This window comes from Lonchura striata, chromosome 1A (genome assembly GCF_050655825.1).
Source record: "Lonchura striata isolate lonStrDom1 chromosome 1A, ASM5065582v1, whole genome shotgun sequence".
NCBI classification, from domain to species: domain Eukaryota; kingdom Metazoa; phylum Chordata; class Aves; order Passeriformes; family Estrildidae; genus Lonchura; species Lonchura striata.
This window is the reverse complement of record NC_140741.1, coordinates 6,934,268-6,947,271: the sequence shown is the minus strand read 5'-3', so window position 1 is coordinate 6,947,271 and position 13,004 is coordinate 6,934,268. Positions and strand designations below refer to the sequence as shown.

The window sequence follows — 13,004 nt, the reverse complement described above, 5'->3', positions numbered from 1 at the left end:
TGTCTCACTCAAAAAATTTACTCCCCAAATAAATGCCAGGAAGTGGAGGCAATCATCTTTGTTAGAGATGCATTATTACAGATATATTATCTCTAAAGAGATAGATTAATTACCTTTAAATTAAAATTTAAATACCTTACAATTAGTTTAGGGCTGTTCTTGAAGCACACAAGAGCCTTCAAGCAGATATAAGTAACACTCTATTAAAGGTTATTTCATTTTTTTCCCCCTGAAATTTACCAGTAAAAAAAATCACCAAAACAACCAACAAAAAACACAGCCCAAGACCTTATACTTACTTGAGTAAATGGAAAAATATCTTCTCTTCCTTCTCTGAAGGAGCCAGTACAGCTACTTCAGCTATTCCTCTGAGGAGTAGTAGCTGAGTAAACTTCAGCATTTAAATGAGCTACTTCTGTTTAAATGAGATTTTCTGAGGAAAATCAGCTTTACAAGGTACAGTTGCTGCCTCTCAGCAGCGAGGGACCACCAGCTGCAATCAGCTTCTAATCAAGCATCAGGCTCCTGCTGCCTGGCCTTTTTCCTTTTTTCCCCCCATCACATCTCTCCTGCAGCTGTTAAATTAATTGTAATTTCAGTGCAACTTGAAGTCTCCCTGCTCTTCTAATTATTGTTTAAAACAGCAAGGAACATTGTGATACAGGTTATTGCTGTGTCAAAATTCTGGTTCCTGGGGTGTTTCTCACTTCTACTAGCAGTTCTTACCTGCTTTTTCCACCTACAGCAAAATTTCAAACAGGAGCAGATCTCTCCTAATTTCTGAGAGTTAGAACAGGGAATTTGGGAGCTGTATAAATTTCATCACTCTCACCACTTTTGAAAGGAAGAAAGTGTTGAAGTCTCTTGAGCTGATAGTGTATTAAATAGTCTCTCTGTTTTAGCTGTCATCTCTGCCCTTGGTTCTGTGAAAAAAAAAAAATTGTCATTAGGATCCTTAACTAATTCCTCTTTTTTTGTATTAAATTATCAAGGTGTGCAGTAGAGCCTGCCTGTCTCAAGAGCTGTATGGCTCCTGCTAAATTACCCTGTAAATGCCCATTCTTACATGGCCATGTCTCCTTTTCAGCCTGCAGACTGGAGAAAACTGTTTTTTTCAGCTGATCTTTTCACCTGGTGTTTGCTTCAGACTTGTCCATTGCTTGGAAAAAAAAAAAATTATTGTACCAACCTGTGCTTCACTGAACTTCAGAAGTAACACCTCTTTCTGAGGTGCTTGCACCTTTCAAAAATGTGTGGATTTCTGTTCTTTCCTGATGCTTCCAAACACCCCTCACCCCACATAATATAGTTAAATTCTACTTAGAATTGTCCCTTGGTGCTGAGTCTCTTTCATAAACACACTTGTGAGAGCAGTAGAACCTGGGCATTGCTCACACATTAATCCTCAGCCAAGTCCCTGTTACCTCTCTTGAGTGAGGAATTTACATTTTCTCTGACAGAATGGATTTTCCACACCCTGTTCTCTACCTCAAGCAGTTTTTAGCACAATTCTTCTCATACAGTCTAGAGAAAAATCAAAAAGCTTCTCCAGCAAATCTTCAACGCCTGAAATACATTTGTGATGCTGAATGTGCAACAGAATAGTTAAATAAATTTGAGCCAGACACTGATGGCCTCTCTAATCACACACCAGAGAGCATCTCTTCAGAGCTGTACCATGAAAATTCACCTTGCCAGAGAAGCTGAAGGCATCCCTACTTATTGTAAGGGTGTGGACTAGATGGCATTTAAAGGTGTCTTCCAACCCAAACTATTCCATGGTTCTGTAAATTAAGGTATATTATGAAAATAAATAACACTGAAAAACATGTTTGCACGGCATAAAATGTATTCATGGATTGCAGATTGAGTTGTTTTGGTTAACAGGATTTACAGGGCAAATATGGAGCTTGTACACAGATTTCCCCTTAGTCTGAGTGGGATATATGGGGTCAAGTCCAGAATCAGCTTTGAAAAAGTACAGAAACACAAAAAACCAGCCCAAAAAGAAGAGGTCATACGGTTCATAACCATGTGTCTGGGCAGAATCAGTTGGGCAATGAGTCCCAAAAAAGGATTGTCTAATCTTTTCTCTAGTGATAACAAATCAACAACCTTCCAGGGTAATCTATATTTGACTTTGCTACTTGTCAGAATCTGTGGTATTGATGATTCCAAGTTTGTAGAAAGTCTCTGTCCGTCAGCCCTGCTGCCAAAGCAGAAGCCATAATTGGTCTGTGCTGGTTTCAAGGTTGTTTATTCTGTTTAGCTCTAACATGTTCTGCTGCCCTGCCACAGCTCTGTCCTGCAGGGCAGCGTGTGGGGCTCTGCCCTCAGTGGGATGTTACAAACATTAAATACCAGAAACTCCCTGGGCTGCATTTACAATAACGTGCCAATATCTGTCACCTACGTTGAACAGTGTGTCCCCAGCCTGAACCAACAGAAAAATGCTAACACCACAGTGAAACATGGAGGGCATGAAGAAGGAGAAAAAGGACAAGACACACCCAATTTCCTCCATCTTGTCCCCTTTGGACCCCTAATCTAGAATCCTAAAATTTTACTTTTGCACCCATGTCACACTTAATTGTTACTTATATCAAACACTCAGAGCTGGTAATTAATCCTGTAAGATTTAAAACTCTTTTCCATGGACAGAGATCACAGACAGTGTCTCTGGGGGCTCTGTCCAGGGGGGTTCCTGACCCCTGCCAGGGTCCCAGGGCAGCCAGGGCAGCCAGAGGGAAGCCCTGGATTCCCACAGCTACTGGTAGAAAGCTTGCCTTTTTATGCAGTTTGCTGCAAATGAAATGCAAAATGCTTTGTAATTTCCTACCTTGCAGGCTCTGCCAGGACATTCCACAGCCTTTTATGATGCTGTAGTAGCATGTAGGAGGCAGAGGGACACTGTGCTAGGTGCTGCCAGACAGAAGTGGGATTGATTTGCCAGAGTGTTACCAAACTAAGAGGAAAAAGAAACCCAAAAGAAATAAGAAAAAGCACAAAGCAAAGGTCATAAATTCTGGGAGATTTATGCCTTGACAGCAGCAGTGTTTGCTGATGTACCCACTGACCACCTACACACACCCCAGCTGCACCTTTCCCTCAGGAGCAAGCCATGGATCACTGCTGCCCTTACCAGGATACGATGACTGTATCCTGTATTTCCAGGGAAATATTTGGGAAAGTGCACAATTGTGATGCAAGTCAGTGAGGTAAGTTTGACCCCATTGGTTCAAACAGGAGAACATTTTCCCCTCACCTCAGTGCTGAACTTCAACGCCAGAAATCAGCTTTTTATCACTCACAGCATCAGGATATGCAGGCTGTGCCCTTTAGATCATCTCGAAAAAGAAGAATAGGTTATGTTCTTTCTAATAAGGGGTCCTGCTGCTATAGCAAGCTTCCCTCTACTTTTCTCTCTCAGGGTATTGATTACATGCCAGAGCTACTTCCTCCTCCAGGTGAATCAGCTGAGAAATGGCAGCGCTGACAGTGAGTGTTGGGTGCACAGCTCATCATCCCAAAGTGCCACAGTTTTTTTGTGTGTTATGATCCATAACCCAGTTATGGGCTGCTTCGTTTTTCAAGACGACGAGCTCACGTGTGCCCACACACAGCCACAGTTCTTTTGAGAATGCATCATTCTAGAAGTGGCTGGAGTTCTGGGAAGGGTGAGATGGCCACATTTTCACAGAATCATGGTAAGATAAAGGGAGGAGCTGATTTTTTTAAAATTTTGATCCTTGAAGTAGAATTTACAAACCTGGAGTTATTTGTTCTGCAGGCAGACTCCCTACAGATCTCCAAGGAGAAGGTTGTGAAATACACTTTTATTTGAAAATTGAAGCAACTTGGAGTCACTGGTCCTAGTAAAAATAAATGTATTTAGAACTATGAGTTATAATTTAAGGGAAAAATAAAAACAGTTTGAAAATTAAAAAAAAAAAAAAAAAAAAAAAAAAACAACAAATCCCCAAACCATTATGGAAATTCAATTTGAGACTGGATTTATTTAATCTGTTGTGAAAGGTCAGGCCAGGTCAACTGTTTCTTGCTAAAGGTTGCAACTAACTCCTGAATTTTAGACACACTGGTGGCACTGAGGCATCTGATGACACAGCAGTAAAACCATTTAATTTAAGATAATGCTGTCAAGAGCCTGCTTTTGTTCTTGAACAAGTGGTCACCTGTCCCCCTAACAAGGCAGTTCAGATTTTGCTCTGCTCAGTTCAGCTCCCTGCTGGCAGCTTAACCTCCCTCCAGGCAGCTTAAAACAAGCCCCAAGGATCTACCAGGATTCCTGTGGGACTCAGAATACAGCCAGGTTTGGAAGAGAGACTCCAGCAACACCAAATGAGAGTCACTCAGATTTTGCCAAATGGTCAAAAGACAAGAAAAACTGAAGCTGTTTTCCTACAGTGTGGTGACATCTTTCTCCTTGCCTCCCATTCTCCTCCTCTTCTCCCCAGCTGCAATGGGATGGGCTGAGCTGGTTTCCTCCCTTATTTCTTTGTCTTATCTTGCCTCATTCCAGTGGCAGGGAAAGCAGGGTTTCTTTTCAGTGCCAGACAAATTCTAGTTTTCCTGCCACGAGGAGAACCATCCTGAAGAGATCATACTTCACACTGCCAGTCCCAAAGGCAGGGGACTAATTTTCACAGGCTCAGCTGAATGTTTTGATTCCAGCCCTGTGGTCTGTGCATAACAGGAATTTCTGAAGTCACTCCACAAGGCAATAGGGAGTAGCTTTACCTTTTCCAAGCCTCTGCATGTTAAATATCTCCTGGATGGAATGCACAGCACCCTTCTAAGGCTGAGGGTTAAGCAACATCAAGAAATGCCTCTGATCTGTCAGAGCACAGGGAAAAGAGCAGGGAGAATAAACTTCACAGCGAAGTAGATGCAAGTAGAATCCCTTCTGCTGGCTAGGATGCATCAGGGCATGGCCTTTTAAAAGGAGTAGAGCTCTAACAGCAGCTCCCAGCCTCCACAGGAGCTGCTTGAGACCAAAACCTGAAGTTCCCTCTGGTTTCCTGCCTCCTGGCCAATCTCCCAGGCAGCAAGTTTCTACCTCCCTCTTTGCCTTGCTTCTCCTTCTGCTTCCATGGAGTTTACCAAGGAAAAGGTACAGGAGGAGAGATGAAAACCCTGGCTACAAAGCAAGCAAGGGTAGGCATCAAGTGTGATTAACTCTTTGCCTGAAGACCAAACCAACTCTCCATGACTGCAATGAGCCCAGCAATCACCCAGAAGTAGCTCTTGGAAATGACCTCCCTAATCCCTGATTTTTTGCTTTTTTTTCTGTTCACTGCTCCACTGTTTGACCTATTCAAGCCCATTTTACTCCAGCCAATCCATGAGACAGAAGAGTGTTTCTGACTATTAGGAAGTCAGGATTTATTGGGTATTTTTGGTCTTTTTTGTTGTTGCTCTTGTTGAGCTTTGTACTTTTACTTGTGTGTAAAAAAACTAGATGCAAACAATGATTAGAGACTCAAACCACAGACTCCATCCTCTTCATGCATGCAATGAATAACCTCAAGCTAGTAACACTGGGTAAATCACTTTTGTCTTGATGCTGCTGAGCAATTTACCATCTTTTCCAGCTCCCACAAGGGATGCTAATCTGATATATTGTAGATTATCCTGGGTAAACTCTCACTATCCATATTCATGCCCACTCTGGCTGTGATTATTGATCATCCAGCAAACACACAGGGCTGATGCTGATGTATTCAGGAGGTGTTCACCTGTTTAATGGGGTGCATCTCCAAGTGCATCCATCTTTCAATCATTTCAATCAGGACTTCCTGCAAGGCTGTAGGTTTCCCTCAGGAGTCATCAGACCTTCTGCTTCTCCATCTACAAGGCTGACAGGAGATCCCTTCAGACTCCTCTGCCCCGTCACGGAAGGGGAGGGCACCTCCACTCCAAAGATTTAAAAAGGGACCCCGGCCATGTAGGAAGGAGAGCTTGTGACACATCATCCCAAGCAAAGAAGAGTGAAGGTTTGTCACCGAGATAAGTATGAAGGTAAGTGAGAATTCTTTGGACTGTAGCAAACATTTAGTTTGCAATTAATACTTTTTTTTTTTTTCATGTGATTGCAATATTTAGGAGCTGCAGGGGGGCTTAAGAAATTTTCCTTAAAAATAGCCTGAAAGAAACACACACATAGATATATTATATGTATTTCAAACAACTGCATTAAAAGTACACCAATAGCACAACCTCCTAAACCCAGGATGAAATGAACCACTGTGAAACATCCAGGTAGATTCTCTGGTGCCCATCACTGTTACCAATACAGGAATAACAACATGTGTGAACGAGCAGAGGTGCAACTTGTGCACAGAGGATTCATGCTCAGTGTTTCCATTTGCATGTGCTGTATGAGTGAACTCGCTCCAAGAACCAAAAAAAAACTTGTAATTTGTTTTAATCATGGTTGATATTGATAGGATGCTAAATTAAAAATATTTTTTCCTTTTTTTTTAAGCTGAGGAAGTAGAGATTTTGTCTCTTTGTTTATTTGGAATGACAAGCCACCTACATTTGCTTGTTGTCTACGGTTTGGTAAAATCAAGGTAGCTTTTATACCATCTTTACCCATTAGTTTGTACATTATTCTCATTTCTGGAGGATCTGGTGTCCTTTGTAAATAGGACCACAAAAGATGCTCGCCTTGATGGCAGCTCTCACCAGGACGGAATGGATTTGAGTAAAAAGAATAAAGTTCAATTTAATATTAATCCTCTGATCAGATCAGCGTGAAACATCCACTGAGCAAGAGGAGGTTTGGCAGCAAGGCGGGGATGAGGCAGGAGTTGAGACACCCTCACATTTCGATGGGAAGTGGGGAGGATGTGCAGATGTGGAAGACTTTTCCTGCAACTTGTGGTTCTCTGTTGTGCACAGGGGCTGCATAAACTCCCAGCATCTGCCCTGGCCCTGTTCCTGGCAGCGTCCTTCATTGCCTTCTCCTGGAGTGCCCCTCAGGTGAGCTCATGAAGCTCAGAGCTTGGTGCCATAAAGTATTTGCAGTAATTAGCGATGGCCTGGAATGTTGACGTGTCTCTTTTCCCTCTTTTTTTTTTTTTTTTTTTTTTTTTTTGGCATAAAGGCTCATTTCCAAAGGAGAAACTGGACTCCTCAGGCCATGCTCTATCTGAAGGGTGCACGTAAGTCCCAGGCTCTTTCCATTTCAAGAAGAAAATTTTCTGTCGCAATCTGTGGTATTGATGATTCTGAGATTGTAAAAGGTCTCTGTCAGCCCCGCTGCCAAAGCAGAATCCATAATTTGTCTGTGCTGGTTTCCAGGTTGTTTATTCTGTTTAGCTCTAACATGTTCTGCTGCCCTGCCCAGCTCTGTCCTGCAAGGCAGCATGTGGGGCTCTGCCCTCAGTGGGATGTTACAAACATTAAATACCAGAAACTCCCTGGGCTGGATTTACAATAACGTGCCAATATCTGTCACCTACGTTGGACAGTGTGTCCCCAGTGTGAACCAACAGAAAAATGCCAACACCACAGTGAAACATGGAGGGCATGAAGAAGGAGAAAAAGGACAAGGCACACCCAATTTCCTCCATCTTGTCCCCTTTGAACCCCTAATCTAGAATCCTAAAATTTTACTTTTGCACCCGTGCCACACTTAATTATTACTCATATCAAACCCTCAGAGCTGGTAATTAATCCTGTAAGATTGAAAACTGTTTTCTATGGACAGAGATCACAGACAGTGTCTCTGGGGGCTCTGTCCAGGGGGTTCCTGACCCCTGCCAGGGTCCCAGACCTGCCAGGGCAGCCAGAGGGAAGCCCTGGATTCCCACAATTTTCTCCACCTCTGGATTATTCCTTGGTTCCACGCAAGCAGGAGTCCTGAGGATGCTGTGGGGGTAGAAGTTTTGAGGCTTGTAGGGAGAATGTGCTAATTGCATGGTGCTAATTATGTCATGGTCACACCTTTGGTCCCTGTACAGGCCAGTCCCTTCACAGTTAGACTCAAGGTCTTTGTGGGTCCTTGCCACTCAGGAATATTCTCTTATTCTGTAGTTAGAGATTTTGTCCTTCAATCCAAATCATCAAATTTAACATAAATATTAATAATGAAAAATTTTATTCTGAATTGTTGATTTAAAATTAAAAGATATCAGGGAGTGCAGGTACTAAGAGAGAAAGAAAAAAACTCCCTGTAAATGAGGGGAAAAAAAAAGAAGGTCATAATCCTGAAAGAAATGCAAAAGGGAGACAATATAAATAAATATAAGCTCCAAACAACTGTAAATATAACTGAAAGTTCTAGTGACATTAATACAGTTATTCCTAGTCATTAAAGTGAAGATTTTGATATCTTTGTTATTTTTTTTTAATTCTTCCAAATGAATAATGCATTGTGTTACTTCCCTAGTGAGCCTTTTATCATTCTTACTGATGCATAGGAAGCAATGTGATTTTATTTTATTTTGTTAGTTTGGGATTTGGGATTTTTTTTTTCTTTTTAAATAAGAATACAATTTAAAAGGCAATATTTTATAGTTCAGCAAAGAGATTGAAGGCTCTTGACCATATACAAAGTTTAACAGAGTCCTTTAGGGATTTTGAAGTAGGAATTACAACAAGTTTGGGGATTCTTTTCACCCTTGTCCACCTGCTTTTGTAGAGGGCCGTCGCTTCATCGCAGATGAGAGCCAGAGGAAGGACATTTATGACAGAGTGCAGCTGGGTGAGTCACCATCCTCCTTCCCAGGTTATGGGGAAAATCCCTGGAAAAGGGCAGGGATTTGTTTTCCTGGAATCACAGCCAAGGAAACAACGAAACCCCCTTTTTTCAGTCCCTTCATTCCAACCAGCACATGACAAAGACTGACTTTCCTCTCTAGTGCACCTATGTGATTTCATTTACATAATTTTCAGACTGACCTGGCTGCTAAGTGGGATTTTCATCAGTGCTTTTGACTTTCTTTTTGCACTGGAAAAAAAAAACAAACAAAATCAGATCAAGCTATTAATTGTGCTGAAGCAACAAATAACACAAGGAGACGTCATCAATCCACACCAGGCAATGTTTCTAGAGGGAACAGAATGTTGTAAAAAAGTTAGGAACTTACAAAGAAGGAAAATGTTCTTTTTCCCTTCTGAGGGACTTGGTAATAACCTCCCTTTTAAAAAGAGTGCTAATCTCTCATGTTGATTATCAGGCTGGTTTTGAGCAGACAATGTTATAGAGTGAAGGAGACAATATTTTCTTGTCTTTGAGTCTCTAGTTCTAGAAATAATAAAAAAGCAAAGAACAAAGTAAAAAAAATGCTATAGGGCACTAACTAACCATGCATCTTTGATTTTTTCATTCTAGAAACACGCAGCCATAGCACAAATCCTTTATCCCTTTCTGAAGCTGCTGCACTGTTCCTTACTTCTTTACAGAAAGCACAAGAAGGTGAATGCACGTTTTGTCTTACTCTGCCTTTTTTAAAAGCGGTTTTTCAGTATTTCATTTTCTAGCAAATTAATCTAGAAGGTCTGTTTTGAACTGAGATATTGTTTAACAGAGAGCCCTGTATTGGAGTGTACATTTAGACAGATTACAACATGAGCCACATAATGACAGCAGGTAAATATTTGTATATTCTGCTTTTAATTTTCTCTTCAGATGTTTTACTGGGTTGGATTCAAGGGAATGGCTATTTTAAAATTGAATTTTCCAACCCAAATATTTCCTGGGGTAACTTTTTCTATAGAATATTGTTTACTTGTGAAAATTTTATTCCTCCACTGGATTTGTTTCAAAGGTTTAAAAGAATCCATAAGGAGAGGAGCTGTTGGCTTCACATCACCAGGCTGAGACTCTAAATCTTTGCTCTCCATGCCCTCTGTCCTTAAATCTCTCACCTCTTCAGCTACCACAGACTTTTTTTTTTCTTTTTTTTTTCTTTTCTTTTTTTTTTTTTTTTTTAATTGAGCTAGGGCTCTGTGCTCAGCCCTCTCTTCCCTGCTGTGGCAGAACTTTGGATTAAAAAAAAAAAAAAAACAACACAGTGGCATTTTGGAGAAAGGCAGAATTAAAAATGAGCATAGTGCTTTGGACAAAATATATGAGCACTTCTAAAGTTAAATCAGTGAAAGTCTCATTTGCATGCCCACAAAATCCTCTGAAGGTGGATTTTCCTGAATTTTAGTGGTATTTTCCTGCCTGCTATTGCTGTAGCAGGGGAGATGGACAACAACAGAGGAAAAAAAAGTGTAATATCTGAGAACTGGCAGCTTGTTTGAAAAAATCTAGGTGGAATAACATTTCCATCACTGTGTTAGGAAATAACCAGTCAAACCTGGGTAAGCCATGCACTTTCAGATCAGCTGATTTTAGACTTGACTGATGGTAATGCACAAATGAAGAACAAATTCATTATTTTCTTCAGCATGAATTTTTTTTTGTCATGTGCTAATAACTTACCCCTCTGGACATGGTTTGTATTTTTGTTCCTCAGCAAACAGAAAAATTACTACATTTAAAAATGAGAGAAAACATGATTGTTTCTAGAAATGCTGTCTCTTAGCTGAGCAGACACACTGCACTGAATCTGTACCTCAGGCATATCTGAAAGCTGAAAACTTTGGCTGGCTGAACTTTTCTTTATCTACAACTCACTTTTCCCCATTGTGTCTTGTCTTACAGTGGAAGAGGAAAACAGTGAATACCCTGGCTACTTGACAGTCTATTAAATTGGTGAAATTATTTTAAATGTCTCTAACATTTGTACAGCTTTGAACCTGAAAGCATCTCTTATGTAAGTAAAGTGTTTCATCCATTCACACTGAAGTTCCCAAAGGGTGAGGTGTTTTCACAGTGCAAAATTTTGAATGCAAAGGGATTAAAAGGTACTAGTTCAGATTAAAAAAAAACATCTGTAAAGTTCCTGCTTTCTTCAGAGCATTTTTTGTGTCCCATTTGAAATTTAAAATACATGGCACCATCTCACCTGAAAAGATAATTAAAACTGTCTTTTTGGTCAACTTAATCAAAAAGATTTTCAATTGTCATTGGGAAATCCTTTACTACCTTCCACTCAGCTGAATAGTGAAGCTTTTTGAACTCTGATAAAGATATATTCCATTACCACGTCACTGGTGGCCCTGTAGGCTGCTGATGGTCCATAAATTCAGTGAGATATAAACACATTCCAGCTATCTGTGACTGCAAAACTGGTGATTTTTTTAATTTTTTTTTTTTTTTTTTGGCAGGTATCAGTCAGCACAGAGAATAGGCAGCAGCACTTTTTGACCCAGTCCACTCCTGCAGAAATACTCTGAATAATCCTACTGAGCAAGTCCCAGCACATAAAGACAGTTTGGGGACAGGCCTTGCATTATCAGGACCTCATTAACAACCATTAACAACTGCATTGTGATTGTACTTTTTTGTTCTTTCTTTCTGAGTTGCAGAACTGGAATGATGCATAAATCTGTTAATTATCATTCTGTGCTGATAAGGATGTATTATTTATGTAGTTCTGTGGTCTTACTGGAAAGTCCTCTGTAGCTCTGATGTAATTAAAAAATAGCCACATGATTTCTGTGTCCAAGCAACTGTTTTATTTTTTTAACCTTCTAGTCATGTTCTTTATCTTTTAATGTTAAATTCCCCTTTCTTTCTCATAATACTGTGATTAATTCTAACTCACACTGACTATGAAGTTGCTTTACCTCAACACAAAGAAACACAGCTGAAGGAACAGGGGAATTAATTTGTTTCATGGAGGCACTTTCAGTAGTTGTTTATAATCTGTATCACTTCATGGAGGAACTGGTGAAATCAAAGTGTCCTGTTTTGTTCATTTTTAAGCACTAATATATCTTCCAATGGCAGCGTTTGTTGTATGACAGAACATTCATGATGAACTTCACCTCAAGATCAGTGGTATCCACCTGAATCCTTTCATTAATTTAGCTGCCCTTTGTTTCAAACATATTTGGAATATCTCAGGCACATCTGAGTGATTTTCCAGCATGTTTTACAAGATCATCAGTCAGTGCTCAGACAAAAAGTAGCATGGAATCAAAGAACACAATACTAGAATGGCCTAGTTAGGAAGGGACCTAAAAGATCAACCAGTTCTAAATGCCCTGATGTGAGCTGGGACACCTTCCACTAGCGAAGTGAAAAGGAGAGGGGTTATACATCCTTTGTTTTATCAGTGCCTTGAAATTCTTATGCCTCTGCCTATCCCAGTGATACAGAAATGGTACCCACCCTATTCCCAGCTGACTGATTGTTGTGTGTGTTCCTGATTTAAGGTCTCAAGCTTAAACAATTATCCACAAATATCATGAAACAGAATAAACCTTCTGCCTTGCTGGTGAGGTGTTTGTGAAACCTCAGTGATTTCCATCTGGAAGACAACACCTTATGGAACAGATAGCAGCTACCAAGTTTGTCAGGTGTCAGTAACTGTTGGGAATGCGTGCCATTTAATTTAGGCAATCTGCTGCTGTGGCTGAATGAGAAGCTGTTCCCCTGATACTCTAAATTCAACATACAGAAGTGTTTTGCTGTAGATAAATTGCCTTGTTATTAATGGTTAATCCTGGAATCAAGGCAGAACTAACATGAGCCCAAGGCATTGGCAAAGTTCACTTTGGCCACTGCAGCACCTGAATCTGAGAATTCAGACCAGTCCCATCTCGAAAGCTGAGCACTTTCTAACACCAGGAGGGTGCTCAAAGCACGTGAGTGTGCTGAAACACACACACAGCCTTCCTGCTCTACAGCAGAGCTGTGAAATACAAGCAACAAATACAGATCTCTCCATTTATTTATGAAAACATCAACTTGCAATCAGTATGCCCTTGATATGTTCTTTCTCTTGGACTCTCAGCCATTACATCTTTTGACTCTGTAAGGGAACTCTGATTAGGAGCAATTTGTGGAAGAAACACAAAATGCAGTTTTCTCCATGTAGTAAACTGTGTGAAGGAAAAGATTTGCAGTATCTTTGCTT

General features: G+C 40.5%; 2 protein-coding genes across 5 annotated transcripts in view; one reads left to right on the top strand and one right to left on the bottom strand.

Moving 5' to 3' along the window:
• IRAG2 (inositol 1,4,5-triphosphate receptor associated 2) overlaps positions 1-444 on the bottom strand; it is a 36,380-nt gene extending 35,936 nt beyond the window's left edge. Inside the window, exon 1 of the mRNA XM_085568855.1 lies at positions 300-444. The gene's annotated coding sequence lies outside the window, so the exon portion shown is untranslated. The remainder of the gene's footprint in view (positions 1-299) is intronic.
• Positions 445-2,724: 2,280 nt separating this feature from the next.
• On the top strand, positions 2,725-12,414 carry SPX (spexin hormone). 4 transcript variants are annotated; one of them, XR_014952179.1, is made up of 6 exons: positions 2,725-7,005; positions 7,130-7,187; positions 8,669-8,731; positions 9,362-9,445; positions 10,682-10,793; positions 11,248-12,414. XR_014952179.1 is itself a non-coding variant. In XM_085569652.1 (5 exons), exons 1-5 carry the CDS (start codon positions 6,034-6,036, stop codon positions 9,508-9,510), a joined length of 357 nt encoding a protein of 118 aa, XP_085425778.1. In that variant the 5' UTR covers positions 2,725-6,033; the 3' UTR covers positions 9,511-12,414. The 4 variants fall into 4 exon arrangements, 3 of the variants coding, with proteins under 3 accessions (XP_085425778.1, XP_085425777.1, XP_085425776.1); XM_085569652.1 differs by having other exon boundaries at positions 2,725-6,039; positions 6,925-7,005; positions 9,362-12,414; XM_085569651.1 differs by having other exon boundaries at positions 10,682-12,414.
• The last annotated feature ends 590 nt before the right edge of the window (positions 12,415-13,004 follow it).

Bases quoted from the DNA above. Each gene is read 5' to 3' on its own strand.
- SPX (XM_085569650.1), top strand. From the start codon at position 6,871: ATGTGCAGATGTGGAAGACTTTTCCTGCAACTTGTGGTTCTCTGTTGT. The intron at 7,006-7,129 runs GTGAGCTCATGA...TTTGGCATAAAG, and splicing joins TCTCCTGGAGTGCCCCTCAG to GCTCATTTCCAAAGGAGAAA. The intron at 7,188-8,668 runs GTAAGTCCCAGG...CTGCTTTTGTAG, and splicing joins GCTCTATCTGAAGGGTGCAC to AGGGCCGTCGCTTCATCGCA.